The following is a 16,646-nucleotide window of genomic DNA, read 5'->3' as shown; positions in this document are numbered from 1 at the left end:
ACACAGGCGGGGCTGGCGTGGCTGGGATTTGAAAATTATGTTACTTTTCCTAATGATTTATAACAACTGCACAATATAGGTCAGGGCCCCCCCCCCACCCCCAAAAAAATGTTAAAAGGAACATTTCTTTGAACAGGCGCACATCGTAATGTCCTCAAATATTTTGTTGATATTTTACTGAGTGTCAAATAAAAACCAATAGATAGATAGAAAAACAAACAAAGACAAGACAAGATGTTAAAGAAAGGGGTTACAACCTTATACCAACTAAAGTATTTTTTTTTCTCCCATGTTGTTGGCTTGGCGGTGGTACTTACAGCACGGCCCCTTACGCAGCACTTTGATGCGCCGCTGGCTATGGCACTGGGCTTTCTCCAGCTCGCACTCGTTGGTGTAGGTCGTGGAATCCGAGCCGCACACGGGCGCCACCAACGAAGGGCAATCCCCACTCTGGCACACGCACTCTGCGTTGGCGGGGTCGTTGGGGTCTCGCTCGCACACGGCGCCAAAGCCGCACAACTTTCCACGGCAGCCTGCAGAGGACAAGAATGTCTTTCAAATAATTTGGAACAAATCGAAATGAGTGCTTTGCGAGCATCACAATGTCCTTTGTTACCTGCTTAATAACAACATACGTGATCAAATTATTGGTGAGTAAAAAACAACCTTCCAATTGAATGCAGGCAGTTTGGAGTTATTGAAAACATTGCAGCCTATTGAGGGTACGTTCCCTGAGTGTGGTTGCGTGTTACATTAAACAGCAGAAGGAGAGCAGTTAGTTCAACAATAAATTAGTGAACACAAAGTTATCACACTTGGGGTAGAAGTATGGGAATTGAAAATAGAGAGAGAAAACTATTTGCAGTCACATTTACACATCGGGACATTTTAAAGTATTTTTCATGCAACATACATGTTTTGGGAATACGGGAGGAAGCTAAACTACCCAGAAAAAGTTTATTGGGGTTTAAAGTTACATAATTACTCATGAAAGGCAAACAGGTCCTTTGCAGCTATAACGAGTGCACCCAACCCTATTCTTATCCAAAATACAGAAAATCGACAGTATTAGCATATTAAAAACATAAACGCTGCTGACCTCCACCCAGGCTGAACAATCCTTGTTTGGATCTATAATAAATCGTCTACCTTCATTAATCTAGACTACAAATTGTCTTTAAGATTCATGCATGTCTCACTGAGTAATGTTCAATGTCAGAAGCTCACAAAAGGGGCAAATATACCTTACATGTGAACAGAAATATTTAAAACAATATACATGAGTCCATCAATTGTCTCTTCTACGAGTCCTCATTACTGTCAAAGGTGAACTGGAGCGTATCTTAGCAGACTTCGGACGAGAAACAGGGTACAACCCCGACTGATGAACAACCACTGCCAGAACATGTCAGCGTATTTCAGTCATTCTATAATAACAAATCAGCAATGATGACGAATTATCATTGGCTGAAGTAAGAAAGCGAATTAAACGTGAAATAATAACTTTTGACGACACTTCCCAATTTGTCCTTAGCTCCATGACCAGATATAAAATTGACACAGTGCTCCGAGCGTAAAGCATAAAACAACTTGTCTTTCTATGTTGTGTGTACATAAAACATCCAGTTAGAAACTAATTGACCCGTGTTGTAGCAGCTCCAGCTGCTGCTACTCTGCACTGGATGTGAGGGCCACTTGCGAGTCAGCTGGTGAGGTGTCCTTGCAAAAAAAAGAAAAAAACTCTCAAAGTTACCCAACATCATCAGAACTCAGTGGACAAATACACACTTACGAGAGCCTAGAAAGCCTCATGTGCTGCTGAGAAACATGTAACATTAACACACACTTGCACACAATCCCCATTTCTTATCATTCCCTCCCAGGCCGGGACGTTTAAGCGGTCCAGCATGACCACTCAGACCGACTGCCCAGCATGACCATTCGGACCGACTGCTAGCTTTTGAAGAAATAGAAATAGATTGACACACACACACACACACACAACACACACACACACACACACCACACACACACACACACACACACATGCATGCACACACACCGTGTACACACAAACACACACACTCACAACCAGTCCACCTCCCCAAGGCATTTCATACTATCCATCAGAGAGTGAGGGTTGTGTGTGTGTTCAGACATGCCCACCATTCCCAGTGGGGAAATGCCTGACAGGTACCTGAGCTCACACTCTTTTGTATCTAGGGAAAAAATGTCAGTGTGTGTGTGTAAGTGTGTATGTGTGTGTTTGTGTTTCATTCACACGCTCACACAGACCGAGGGTGATAGAATGACTGGCAGGCAAACAACTCTTTGCAACTAATATGAACTGACACCACATATATGTGTGCAAGTGGCCATGTGTGTGCATGCATGTGTGGCACAAAGTGACAAAGTGTTAATTCAAAGTCTGACAACATCGCACAACTGAGCGACAGAACATAAAGAGAGTTTAAGGCAAAAAAAAAGTAAAAAGAGCATGTAAATGGAACCATCATAGTGACGTACTATTAAGTCCAGTACCAAAGCTATAGACAAGTACTATGCGTGACCATAGATGACCAGAAAAAAACAGGCTTACTGCAATTGTTGAGCCTCCCCATTAACAACTTTAATGACATTTTAATATGATGAAACTCTCATATTTCTCTGACGTCGACTGTTGAAATGGCAGCAGAAAAAAGGTCATAAAAGGACTGTTAGACAGTGATGAGAAGTGATTGCCTCAAAATGCTGACAAAATGTATACTTGTTCCCATGGTTGCCTGAATATTTTAAAACAAACACAGTACTGTACTTACAATGATAACTGCAAAAAAAAGCCTCTAGTGCTAAATTATCATATATCATTGCAAAGTGACAATATGTTTCATATAATGTATGTAATGCCCCTTAAGAGTTGTTGAATAATGTCAACTTCATGAAAACTTTCAACTCTGTGAAAATATGCCAAAGAAGTCTTCAAAATTGAAGAAACAGAATATGAATATATTTTTTGTTACAAACGGGACTTTCATTTGTGATCTCCAAACAAACAAGTCTTCGGGTGGATAGACCACGAAAACAACAAAGTGGGATACAACAATCCACATATTACGTGATGAAGGGCTAAGAGAAAAAAAAATCCTCTCTTGATGGTTTACACACCACTTGGAGAGAAAAGAAAGAAAGGAGGACCAAGAATGAAGGTTTGGAACCAAATGTAGCCTGTAGCTGAAGCCGACTGACATTGAACCTGCAAGCACGGTCAAAGCCGAGGCGCAGTATCAGCTACGCGCAGCGGACTGACTGAACAATCTCCATATTTATGTCTTTTTTTCCTGGGGGAGAGCGTGTATTTTATGATTTGTGCTTCTTTGGGAGTCACAGACACAGAAAGTACTCAACAGGAACACTACAAAAAAAAAAAAAGAAACACAGCCCACAACACTTTGCCAACAATAAATAAGTCATATGCTGGCTCTGACTCAGTCTAATTGACAGATAATCTTTGCTAGCGTGGAAAGAATTTGAATAAAATGGATCATGTGGAATTATCCCAGAGAAAGAAAGGAATATCACTTTATAAAGATTCCCGGTGCTTATCATAGTCAGGGTTATAGGCGAGCCAGGGCCAGTCCCAACTGACTTAGGGTGAGAGCTAGATGTAACATATAAATATAACAACAACAAACATCTTTGGGTTTTTTTTGTTGTTTTTTTTTATGGGGGGGAATGAATGATATACAGGATGCGTGGCTAAGAAAATGGATGGATGAATGATATACTGATACCCTCAATTTGGACATACATGCCTTTCACCGGAATGTTTTCCAGCATGACTGATTAGTAATTTTTCAACCATCAATGAAAACACCTATTGCTAGGATTATTGAAAAAAAAATTATACTAGTATATAGTTTGGGCCTTCAAGGATGAACCAGTTATTGTCATGCTCCTGGCATCCTACCCAGGCTGGGCGGGGCAAGCCAATTAGTCGGCCAGATCGTTGAGGTTCATGCCCTTTTCCAGCACTCCCATATCCCTGGTCGTCAACCCATTGTGTACCGACCTTCGCCTGTTCTCCGACCGACCCCGTAAGCCCGACTCCCTTGATACTCCTCCCTCCTTTGATCGTTCTCCCGTGTACCGACCCCTGCCTGCCCGCTCATCTGCTCTCTACCCCCGACGTCCCAACTACCACTGCTGCACCTGACTGCCTGCCCGATCCCCGACCTTGGATTAATAAACATTTTTCCCGAATTACCCCTGCGTCTCCCGTGTACTCCTGCATTTGGGTCCTACCTCCGTTCCGATGGGTCGTGACAGTTATCAGTTTAATTTGGACACAGATATTCAACGTAGACTGCACTTTACTGAGCAACCATAGTTGCCATAGGTAAATAGTGTGTGAGTGCATATAAATATTAATAATAGTTACTTTAATTGTAGGTGATTTTAATGTCAGCTATCTTATAAGGATGCAGCAAACTGGAGACTGTGGAGTGTATTACTACTGGGTCCAGACTCCAAGGCTACAACACAACTAAAATTAACTTCATAAGTAACCAACTCACGACCCTGTGTCATCAAGAACAAGATACAGTGCCTTGGCTGTGGTTAAAACATTCAAACATACACTGGCAAAACGTGTACACGAATTCACATGATCTAAATATATGCAAAGTTGACAGCATGACATGTGCTTGGATTTTAAACGTGTGTGTGTGTGTGTGTGTGTGTTAGTGACTACAGTTGTGTAGAATGTTGATTGAGTTTCTGCACCGTGCTGGGTTTACACTTTGCTCACCATTGATTAATAATACAAAACTTGTGCCATTTCTAGTGCGACTACAAGCTTTGCAATTCTTTGTCCAAAAGGTCTTACAGAGCGAAAACGAGTGTGCGTACGCATGTTTGCTCTTCCATGCACTCACAGAGTGTAAGGTAATCTCCCTTGAGCCCTGCGGCGTTACAAGCTTCACTTCCATGCTGCTATTTTTTTTCTTTTCCATTGGAGGTTGAAAAAGAAAATCCCATCGTGGAGAAAAGACAGCATGTCCAGTTTGCACTTGTTAGAGATTTTCCAGGTAGCGCTTCATCCTTGTCCAGGTTCATCCATTTAACATGATGCTTCGACGGCGTCTTAAGTATCGACAGAATGAGTCATGAATGGGAAGTGACAGCAATGTTGTGGTTAAAGTAAAAAACAAGTGGAAATGCCCGATATACTTGAACACCATAGCCACTGCCAATGATGATGTTCCTTATATTAAAACAAACATGAGTGGTTCAAATCACATGACACAAAACTCAACGGTCTAGACTTTATTGTGGCAATCCCCATTTTATTACTGTCACAAATGTGCATATCAACACTTGAATGGACTATATTACTGAAATGGACATTTTATTTTGCCTGATATCACAGTGTACACCTTAACTCTGGTAATTATTTCATTTGTTGTGTTTATTGAGTTTGTTGTCTGTCTCATTAAGCTATTGGTTTTGTTATCTTCAGTTGTGACATTCCAATGCACCTTCACTTTACTATTCATCGGAATATTTCCCAAATATATCAAAATGCTGAGTCTGTTTGGAATGGCCACAGCAACCCGGTTACAAGGCACCAAGAATTTGGAAAATCTGCTAATGGGTTCTGGAGAAATGTATTTTTTTCTTCTTGTTCTTTTCTTCTGGGTTTGTTTTTTTTTGTGCATGATACAAAGTCTGGTCTAATTAGAGTAAAAAAATCCATCCATCCATTTTCCGAGTATCTTGTTCTCACGAGAGTCGTGGCTGTGCCGGCGGCTTTCCCACGTATCATCGGGCAGGTGGCGAGTTACACCCTGTACTGATTGCCAGCCAATAGCAGGGAACATGGAGACAAGACAACGGTTGCACTCACAATCACACCGAGGGGCAAATTAGGGTTTCCAATGAATGCACATTTTTGGGATGTGGGAAGAAATGGGAGTTCCCAGAGAAGATCCACGCAGCCACGGGGAGAACACGTAAATTACATGGAGGCGTACCCGGGAATTGAACCCCAGTCCTCACATCTCTGAGGCAAATGCTCTTGCCAGGTGCTCCACCGTCCCACTGGAGTAAAATAATATAACTTAAATAATAAATAACATATCTCCTCGACCTTTTCATTCCGTGCACTACTGAGGTAACAAACTACTTTGATTTTCTGTCAGGTTTACATTTTAGTTCAAAATTTCCACTTATTTCCCATTTTCCATCTTAGCCTCTCTCATGCATCTTCGTCTATAACCCCAAACTGTCCTCATGTCCTCCCTCACAACATCCATCAAGCTTTTCTTTGGTCTTCCTCTCGCTCTTTTGCCTGGCAGCTCCATCCTCAGCACCCTTCTACCAATATACTCACTCTCTCGTCTCTGAACATTTCCAAACCATCTAAGTCTGGTCTCTCTAACCTTGTCTCCAAAACATCCAGCTTCGGCTGTCCCTCTAATAAGATCGTTTCTAATCCTATCCAACCTGTTCGCTCCAAGCGAGAACCTTAGCATCTTCGTTTCTGCTACCTCCAGTTATGGTTCCTATTGTTTCTTCAGTACCACCGTCTCTAATTCGTACATCACGGCTGGCCTTACCACTGTTTTACACACTTTGCCTTTCATCCTCGCATTAAGTCTTTTGTCACATAGAACACCAGACACCTTCCGCCAACTGTTCCACCCCGCTTGGACCCGTTTCTTTATTTCCTTGTCACACTCTCCATTGCTCTGTATTGTTGACCCCAAGTATTTGAAGTCACCCACCCTTGCTATCTCATTTTTTTTATTATGTTTAGATAGTTTATTTTACAGTATTTTCATTTGAAGTTAAAAAACTGTATTTGCTACTTTCATCAGGAGAAAAATTGGATGCTGCTAAATTGTCACTAAAATTCAGTTGAAATGTGTGATTTATTCTTGCCAATCAGCAAATAAATGTTAATATAACTACAAAAAAGATAATATGAAATATAAACAATGTATATTTATAATTACATTATATATGATGTGTTTCAGCTTCTCCTGTTAGGGGTCGCCAGAGCGTAACGTCTCAGATGAACGCTCATATTTGTTTGACACAGTTTTTACACCAGATGCCCTTCCTGACGCAACCCTTCTTGGGGAGTAGGGGCACCAGTGAGATACAAACTCATGACCCCTGGTTTGCCAAACCAATGCTCTAACCACTGAGCGATGGGGCCTCCTTCTTCTTCTAACATAAGACCCTTTTGCTGTTCCTGAATAGCACTTTGTAATGACCCACCCATCCATCTTCTATACATGTATTATCATATTTATTATTATTATCGTTATTATTATTATGTAGTTGTAGTAGTAACGGTAGTAGTCGTACCAGTAGGCGTAACAATAGCAGCAACGACAGCAGTAGTAGTCATGTGATTATTAACAATAACTGAGATATAATGATGTGATCAAAACAATTAGTAAGGCTGCCGAAGAAAAAAAACGTTGCAATGTATCATTATATGAAAAAATGTGCTATGGTGTGAATAAATGAAGCGATCAAACCAGTGAGCTAAGTTTCATCTTGCAAGAGGAATAAATCCAAACTGCACGGCAAATGCTTTGCGACAATCTGTGAATCTTTTAAAATCACTTTTATCTCACCCTGTCTGTGTTTACTCTTTTCTTATCGGCAAAGTGTCTCAGCTGTACAGAAACACCGACCCATATTCATACTATCTGATCCGAAGAGTTTTCAATGTGGACTGTGTCACACTCACCCCAACAAACTTAATGCGGGGTAACACATTGGTGGTGGTGGTGACTTGGTTATAACCAAGTCTATCTTAGCTAAACCTCCATTTTGTTTTTGCATGATGTCCATTTCAATCTAAAACTTGTATTGAAATCTATGTATGTATGTGATGAATACAGAAATGTACTCCAATTTTAATCCCCTTTTTTGCACTGAAGGAGATGCATGTCATCTTGGGAAGGGTCTCAGTGGACTTCTCTCATTTGCCCATAAAACTCAATGACTTAAAAAAAACTAAAACACTCGCTTTAGGACAGCAGTGGCTTTGACGGCAAATCTGACTCGGATGCTTAGCAGTGCATCTTTTAACCATTTCGTAGATGGAGGAGAACAGGGAGTGTCACGACCCATCGAGACGGAGGTGGGACCCAAATGCAGGAGTACACGGGAGGCGCAGAGGTAATTCTGGAAAAACGTTTATTGTTCCACGGTCGGGGATCGGGCAGGCAGTCAGGTGCAGCAGCGGTAGTCAGGACGTCGGGCGTAGAGAGCAGGTCAGCGGGCAGGCGGGAGTCGGTACACGGGAGATCGATTAAAGCAGGCAGGAGTATCAGAGGAGTCAGGCTTACGGGGTTGGTCGGAGGACAGGCGAAGGTCGGTACACATGGGAAAACTATCAGAGATACGGGAGTGCTGGAACGGGGCATGAACCGCAACGATCTGCCGCCCGACCAGTCGTCCCCAAGGTCCTATATACACCGGGGCCAATCAGCCAGCATGAGGCGCAGGTGTGTGCCTCCCAATCAGCGCGACCCCGTGGGTACCCGCGCAGCCAGGGCTGGACAGGCAGGATCATGACAGGGACAATGCACAGCATCATCGTGCAACACACATAGTATTGAGGACAGTATTGATTACCAGTTTAGTCTAAGAAGGCAAAGAAGGCAGGTATTCTCCATTCTTGTTCCCATTTGAATTTGGCACTTTAAAAAACATGTGAACATGTCCAAACCATCGAAGTCTGCTCTTTCTAACCTTGTCTCCAAAACATCCAACTTTGGCTGTCCCTCTAATGAGTTCATTTCAAATCCTATACAACCTGCTCACTCCTAGCAAGAACCTCAACATCATCATTTCCGCCACCTTCAGTTCTGCTTCCTGTTGTCTCTTCAGTGCCACCGTCTCTAATCTGTACATCATGGCTGGCCTCACCACTGTTTTTTGAACTTTGCCCTTCATCCTAGCAGAGACTCTTCTGTCGCATAACACACCAGACACCTTCCGCCAGCTGTTCCAACCTGCTTGGACCTATTTCTTCACTTCCTTACCCCACTCACCATTGCTCTGGATTGTTGACAACAAGTATTTGAAGTCGTTCACCCTTGCTATCTCTTCACCCTGGAGCCTCACTCTTCCTCCTCTACCACTCTCATTCACGCACATATACTCTGTTTTACTTCGGCTAATCATTACTCTACTTTTCAGTGTGTGCCTCCATCTTTCAAATTGTTCCTCTACCTGCTCCCTGCTTTCACTGCATATCACAAGACTGTATCTGTGAACATCATTGTTCAAGGGAATTCCAGTCTAACCTCAACTGTCAGCCGCTCCATGATAACGGCAAACAGGAAGGGGCTAAGAGCCGATCTCTGATGCAGTCCCACAGCTTGTCATCTTTATCCATCTAAGCCTATCGAAGCCTATAATGGATAAATGGATAGCTTCAACTTTTTAAAAAAAACATTTGTGTATTTCTTAATTACAATGCAATTCCATTTAATTTCCAAGTGCAATACATTTCTTCTTTTTCTTTCGGCTTGTCCCATTAGGGGTTTTCACAGCGTGTCATCTTTTTCCATTTAAGCCTATCTCGTGCATCTTCTTCTCTAACACCCACTGTCCTCATGTCGTCCCTCACAACATCCATCAATCTTTTCTTTGGTCTTCCTCTTGCTCTTTTGCCTGGCAGCTCCATCCTAAGTACCCTTCTACCAATATACTTACTCTCTCGCCTCTAATGAGCTCTTTGTAATCCTATCCAACCTGTTCACTCCTAGCGAGAACCTCAGTGTAATTTCTGATACCTCTAATTCTGCATCCCGTTATTTCTTCAGTGCCACCGTCTCAAATCCGTACATCATGGCCGGCCTCACCGCTGATTTATAAACTGTTAAAAAAATTATACATATTTATGAGGCGTGGGAAGAAAAAGTTAAAAATTTCCACTAATAAGACAAAATTCTGAGTGGTTCTCCAAGCCATCCATGCATCCATCCATCCATCCATCCATCCATCCATCCATCCATCCATCCATCAAACTCATTTCAGCCTCTTGTATCCGGGATCTTGTTCTTTCAGTCACGACCCACAGCTCGTGACCATGGGTGAGGGTAGGATCGTAGATTGACAGGTAAATTGAGAGCTTCGCCTTTTGACTTAGCTCCCTCTTTACCACAACGGACCAATAAAAAGTCTGCATCTCCAAGTCAATGTCTCAAAATTACTGTGACATTTAAAAGGCCATATCTTGCCTTAGATAGAGGACTTTCCAACATCTGAGCAGCTTGACTGGTATAAACTCATACTTACCATTTTATGCTGAATGGCTTGAATGTGATAATTCACCGATTAGCTCCGCAAAAGACATTTACTTCGCATCGTCATTGTGTACAGTGTATTTGAATCCAAAAGCTTGTTTATTTTTAGCTTTCTTGTGTGTCTTTTGATGTAGAACTGTAAATATCTCACAGCCAATAAAATAAGCCTGCCACCCCTAAAAAAAACACAGCAGTGTGGGACAGACATCACATAATACGTGGATCAAACGACAAGACAAATCTGTTATTTCACGACCGCACTATTTGAGCGTACAGCAATAAAATAATCACGTCCCATTTTTTATGATCAGTGGACAAATCAAACGTAACTCGATACACTTGTTACCATGGCGCTGAAATCGTGCTGTGTGTATTATATGAACAAAATGGCAAAATGGTATGGTGGTGGTCACCGGTGCTCGGGAGAAAAAGTTCATTCAAGGATTGCTTACGATATGGCTCGCAAGCGGGAAACAAAACATAATGTAGCCTAGCAAGTTAGTGCTAGCCCTAATATTTGCACTGTACGTAAAACATGCTGGCATTTTGCTGATGGCAGCTACTTGCGTTGTTGCTACTTTAAGTATTGTTTGGTTAAATTACCACTTTTCACCTTTCCTGAAATCACCTTTGTCTTTGTTTCCTATTAAAATTTGATTAGCATTCTTCCTACTAAGTGAAAGAAGTCTTTGGACATTCTCAACTCTGCTCAGAATTTTCCCAAAAGTAATTTAGTAAACACAATTTGTTAATACAAGTGATAGGAAACATTTTGGGGGTAGTCATGTGACTCACGACTGGACATAACTTTCCATCTTTGTCATTGTTAAGTAGTTATACCTCATGTTTATTCGTGTTCATATTGTATGTACATGCAGAATTTTAAGATGAATAAAACCCATCATATCTTGTAACAGGTATCCAGTACCTGCCAGTTATTCGTCTGGCAGAGAATAATTGACAAACATTTCTTTATGTTAACATCCAAAAGCCGGCATATGATGGTTTATGTAATCTCCACCACATATGACTGCATAAAAGCTCACAGGTTGGCCCTTAATAATAAGCTAATGTCTTCATGTAAGTGGAGCATCCAGGAATTTGAAAGATTCCACAGTTGTTTGTTGAGAAGACAGAACAGAAGCAAGGGAAGAGTCTCATGAATTATTAAAAAGTTATGAACTGATACAAGACGAGAGCCAAATATCAAAGAAGCAGAGGGGCAGCAACGCACCAATTGCAAATACGTCGATTAGGCTATCGAGGCTAACCCGTAGATTTGATCGGCGACAAAAATGCTGACAAACAACCTGCCAACAGGACACCAGAGGATCAACGTGATTGGTGTTGCGAGTGGGAGACACATCTCAGTGGCATCAAAGTGACATCGCATCAATCTTGAATGAGTGTAAATTCATTACACTCCAGCACTCCAAAAGGACATCTACTTATTGCCCAGTGAGTGGAGCGACTCCTTTTTTCCCCTCAAACGGATGCTAAGTAATTCAGAGGGGTTCTTTTAATGCTTTCCAATCTTGGCCCTTCTATTTATAAACAGCACTCCTATTAGTGGCGGAGCCTGAAAACTTGTGAGCCAGTGAGGGGAAGGGTTTCCATAACAACGGTCGGTGAGGCAATTAGTGCCGCTTGCATCATACAGTGTAGGGGAGTCAAAACTTTCTGCCGTGCTCACAGGTGGTTTAGATCAAATAACCGACAGTCGAGTTTGACTCCATCGACATTTTCACCGAGACGCACGGGGTTCATTTGCATCCATAGTCAACTCTTTCCATCAAGCCCTTCTACTCACTACTTTGTTTTAAAAATTTGATTTTTAAAATGTAATTCTAGGCACATAGGTTCTAAATGAGTTGTGAATGAAGAGGGAACAACAATGGATTGGAACGGTATTGATTAACAGTTGCAGAGGGCCGACACAATGTAATCGTTGCTGTCATGTCAGTATCATTTGAACAAAATATATGTTGTTCAGTGTTTACGGTTTAAATTTTCAATATGGTCAATTACTCACAGATTGTCACTATCTGCATCAGGGCAAGGCATTTGCAGGAGTTTCACATTTTTACCAGTGTACCTGAATACAACTCTAACTTAGTTAACGTGCAGCAAGAATATATTTACAAAACATCAGACTCCACATTGAACGTGTAGGCTGGGCTAGCACTGCATTCGGTAAGGAGATTTAAGGAAAATAAGAAGTAGTATTTCACAAAGGAAATTCAATTCATTACGACTATTAGAAGAATACAGTCATGACTCTTACAAGAAGGAAGTCTCCTGTTGCCATGAACTTTTAAAAACAAATTGTTCTTTGTGCAACAGTATACACCTCTGCATCAATTCCAATAAATTATCTCGACAATACATATTCTGCTTGTTAAGATATTGCACATCTTTGAAAAGAAAGCCAGGCCTGTCATTTCCCCATGCTAATGTTGTTTCCTATTGTTGCGCCTGCTCTGGGATCTACTCATTGCTATTTGTAGATTCCCTTGACTAATGCTACTTCTTTTCTTTTAATTATGTCCCACTGGCATGGAGTCCAACTGTACACATGCAAAGACACAATGAGTCTACGCAAACATGTGGTGTATAGTTATACGTAAAGCAAATGAAGAGTTTGTTTTCAAAACGAGACATAGGCATTTTTTTCAGATTGACGAAACTCGCGCCAAAATTATCCATTCGGAGCTGGATAATTTTGGCGCGAGTTTCGTAAATCTGAAAAAAATGCCTATGTCTCGTTTTGAAAACAAACTCTTCAAATTTTGTTAAAAGAAAGATTCACACTACATCTTTGTCACTAAAGTTAAAGCTGTTTTATTATGATTATTTTGTCTATTATACTTGAGCACCTCTGTTCACATTTGCGGTAACGCGGCGCATTTGCGACATGCAGTTAACTAGCTAGCTAAGTTATCACTATGCAAAAACGTAACTTCTCTTCAAATAGTTGGTAGAGTGGCTGCTTTAGAACATCTCATTGTTAGCCATAAATTCACACATGTTGCAAAAAGAAAGGTGGAAGTGTGGAGGGGAAAAATGACAATTTTCAAGGTCATGGATTAAATATTTGATTGACAGCTGACAAATGAAGGAGGCTGTGTATTTCAGAGCTGTCAAATTCAGAGTCCGTCTTCGTTTTTAAATAACACGGACTTATTAACAGTGGTTTAGGGTTAGGAACAAAAGACATTAACAGCAGATTTGTGACGACTGGAACCAATTGTTATCATCCAAAACCTGTTTACTACATGGACTTTTGTTGCAAAAGGACACACTGTTGAACAGGGAATAAACCACAGAGGAGTGTCTATAAGAGTTTTCTAAGAAACTATTAGATGTGTAGACTAACATACGTACATATAACAAGATGTACGAGTGAGGTGAATGATAGTTAGCGTTGTTTGGTAATTATTACGCTACTCAGGAATGCTAACCATTTACCAAATACAATTTTTTTGTCTCAAATTGTGGACACAACTTGTAAAAAAAAAAAAAAAAAAAAAAAAAAAAAGGAGGGGGCCGGGGTAGTAGCGATTGTTTGAGTACTTGTTGAAATATCTATAAAATAATTCCAAAAAGATCTTACAGTGACAAGCCGACAGTGGTTAACTTGTTTGAAAAATAGTATTACTGCTAAAACAATTCAAATGTTAATTCAAACATTGCCTGGAGTTATTTAACATTTTCTGATGGTGACCTTTACTGGAACAGATCATTTTTATTTTTACAATTTCCTAAAGTGAAAACAGTTTTCAAGTCCTAACAAATAAGTACCAACAAACATCATAGAATTGATTAATTTCCGAATAAATGGGCAATATAATTTACAGTCTTCCACGAGAAATATAATAGTTACCTGAGCAAAACTCCAGCTGCTCCTGCATATCAATCTCCCCTCATTTTTGGTTCTTTCAATGTCGAAAACAAGCAGATGCTGTGTCTTCATAAATCAGATGCGGAAAATGACAGCAAACAACATCTGCCTAATCACATTTGTTTCACGCTTGTTATAGAGGGGAAGCAAAAAAAAGTTTGTTCCAAGAATAAGTCACACATTTCTTCACAGAGCAGCAGAGAATGACAATACACAAGTAGAAGTCGTACTCACTCAAATAAATGTATCTTTTCCATATAAGGATCTTGAACAAATTAAGGAGAACAATACTGAATATGAAACATTTCAATATTGCTGAAAATTATGTATCCACTCACACTCTCACGTTTTCTCTGCATTATTTATTATAGCATTAGATAATCCCTGTAATTGTCTCACCATCATTAACATTAACATTAAAATATGATGTATCATACTTCGCGTGGAAACTTTTCACTTCAATCCCTCAATTTGTGGCCCAAACGGATCAATGGACAGAAAGCAGCTGTACCCTGATTAGTACTAATTCATTTGAACTGATGAAAATGGGACCCAGTTTGTTGTCATCAAAGCTTTATTTCAAGTCCATTCTCTTCCTGATTTACCGTGTCTTTTTTCGAACCGTGATCAATAATGCAGCCATGGATGACAGAACCCGATTCTGTCACCTCCTATCTCCTGCTCCAACTGAGCACCAGTTGGCCACGGAACAGCTTTCTGCAGGTCTGCAATATGCATGAAGGAAGCCAGGATTGCTGCCGGCGCACACTTGGATTCAATTATTCAACCTAGCTGGCATTATAAGGAGAAATGCCGCTTTGTTCACGTCACTGAGTGTGACATCACTTCAAAAGACCTCTGATGGACTTTCCGGATGAAATATTTTCTTGTCTCTCGCCAGGGGTATTCTATTTTTTTTTTCACCCCTTCTAATTACAAGGTGGTATTGTGAGGAGGTAGGAGGTACATTTTGTAGTGAGGAGCAACACATTCATAGACATGGATCAAATGAATGCAAAATAAATATTTGAATGACGCAGACATGCAGTTATTAGAAATTCCATCCATCCATTTTCTTTGCCGCTTATCATCACGAGGGTCGTGGGGAGTGCTGGAGCCTATCCCAGCTGTCAACAGGCAGGAGGCAGGCTACACCATGAACTGGTTTCCAGCCAATTGCAGGGCACATAGAGACAAACAGCCGCACTCACAATCACACCTAGGGGCAATTTAGAGTGTCCAATTAATGTTGCATGTTTTGGGGATGTGGGAGGAAACCGGAGTGCCCGGAGAAAACCCACACAGGCACGGGGAGGGAGTACATGCAAACTCCACACAGGCAGGTCCAACCCGGGTCCTCAGAACTGTGAGGCCGAGGCTTTACCAGCTGATCCACCGTGCCGCCATAATCAGAGAGCTAAACCAGTTTCAATGTTGTTGCATAATACGAACTACTTTTTAAATGTATAAAGAACTTTGAGTCAGGCTTTGGAATAGTCACTAGTAACTCCTGTTCAGTCAATGCTTGGCAGAGTGGTTGAGGAATCTAGCTTTATCCAGGCTGTTTTATATATATATATATATATAATTATTTTTTTTTTTTTTTTTTTTAATCTCCCATGAATTTTGGAGGACGCCCAAATCAATACCAGATGGCAGCAGGATGCATCTCACGGGCTACCCGGAGAGGGCTTGGATGGCGAGCCAGGAAGCATCCACGCTCTGAGATGAGAACGGCAGGCCACCTCCATATGGTCCTCGTTGCCGTGCCTCAGCACAACAAAGTGCACACAGACTCATTAGCGCTCAGGATAGCTGGGAGAGGAAATGTTTTTAACTTGTGCATTAGTGTCACCATATGCAAAAAGAGCAATTGAGACAAGGGTACATATTCTGATGGGCCCATTAAGAGGAAAATTTGAGAACCTGCAGGAAATGGAGATTTTTTTTTTTCTTTTTTGCACAAAAAAAATTCAAAGTGGTACAGTTCAGGTGAGGTCACATGGGATGGTAAGACAGGGACGCCTTTGTGATTTTGTGATGAATTTCTGATATGGTATGGAACCTTTACAACAGAAAAGCATAATCTATCATAAAAGTACCACACAAAACTGCAGATACACGGAAAGCTACTTTTGGTATCGAGCACGGGTCTCTATCAAGGGGGTTTGTGATGGAAATGTTGCCTTCAAAGTGAAGGACCAGGTCTGGACAACCTGAAGCTGGCTTAGTGGTGATGCAGGGTACCTCCAACGAGCCCCATGATTCACCTCCCTTCTGCACCTCCTCATTCGATGGCTTTAGGTCTCTGATCAATATTCCCAACTGATGTGGCTACAAATAAACTTCATTTTGATCACCTCCCCTCTTTGTTTCACAAACTTTCTCTCCGGGTAGACTGTAGGGGA

The 16,646-nt window shown here is 41.2% G+C and overlaps 1 protein-coding gene across 1 annotated transcript in view; it reads right to left on the bottom strand.

The window, feature by feature from the left end:
* Positions 1-16,646, bottom strand: part of agrn (agrin) — a 174,368-nt gene that overhangs the window by 129,549 nt on the left and 28,173 nt on the right. Inside the window, exon 3 of the mRNA XM_061800472.1 lies at positions 318-533. Within this exon, the coding sequence (XP_061656456.1) occupies positions 318-533 (216 nt within the window). The remainder of the gene's footprint in view (positions 1-317; positions 534-16,646) is intronic.

This window comes from Syngnathoides biaculeatus, chromosome 2 (assembly GCF_019802595.1).
Source record: "Syngnathoides biaculeatus isolate LvHL_M chromosome 2, ASM1980259v1, whole genome shotgun sequence".
NCBI classification, from domain to species: Eukaryota; Metazoa; Chordata; class Actinopteri; order Syngnathiformes; family Syngnathidae; genus Syngnathoides; species Syngnathoides biaculeatus.
Note: the sequence above shows the minus strand (reverse complement) of the source record. Positions and strands in the feature narration are given on the sequence as shown.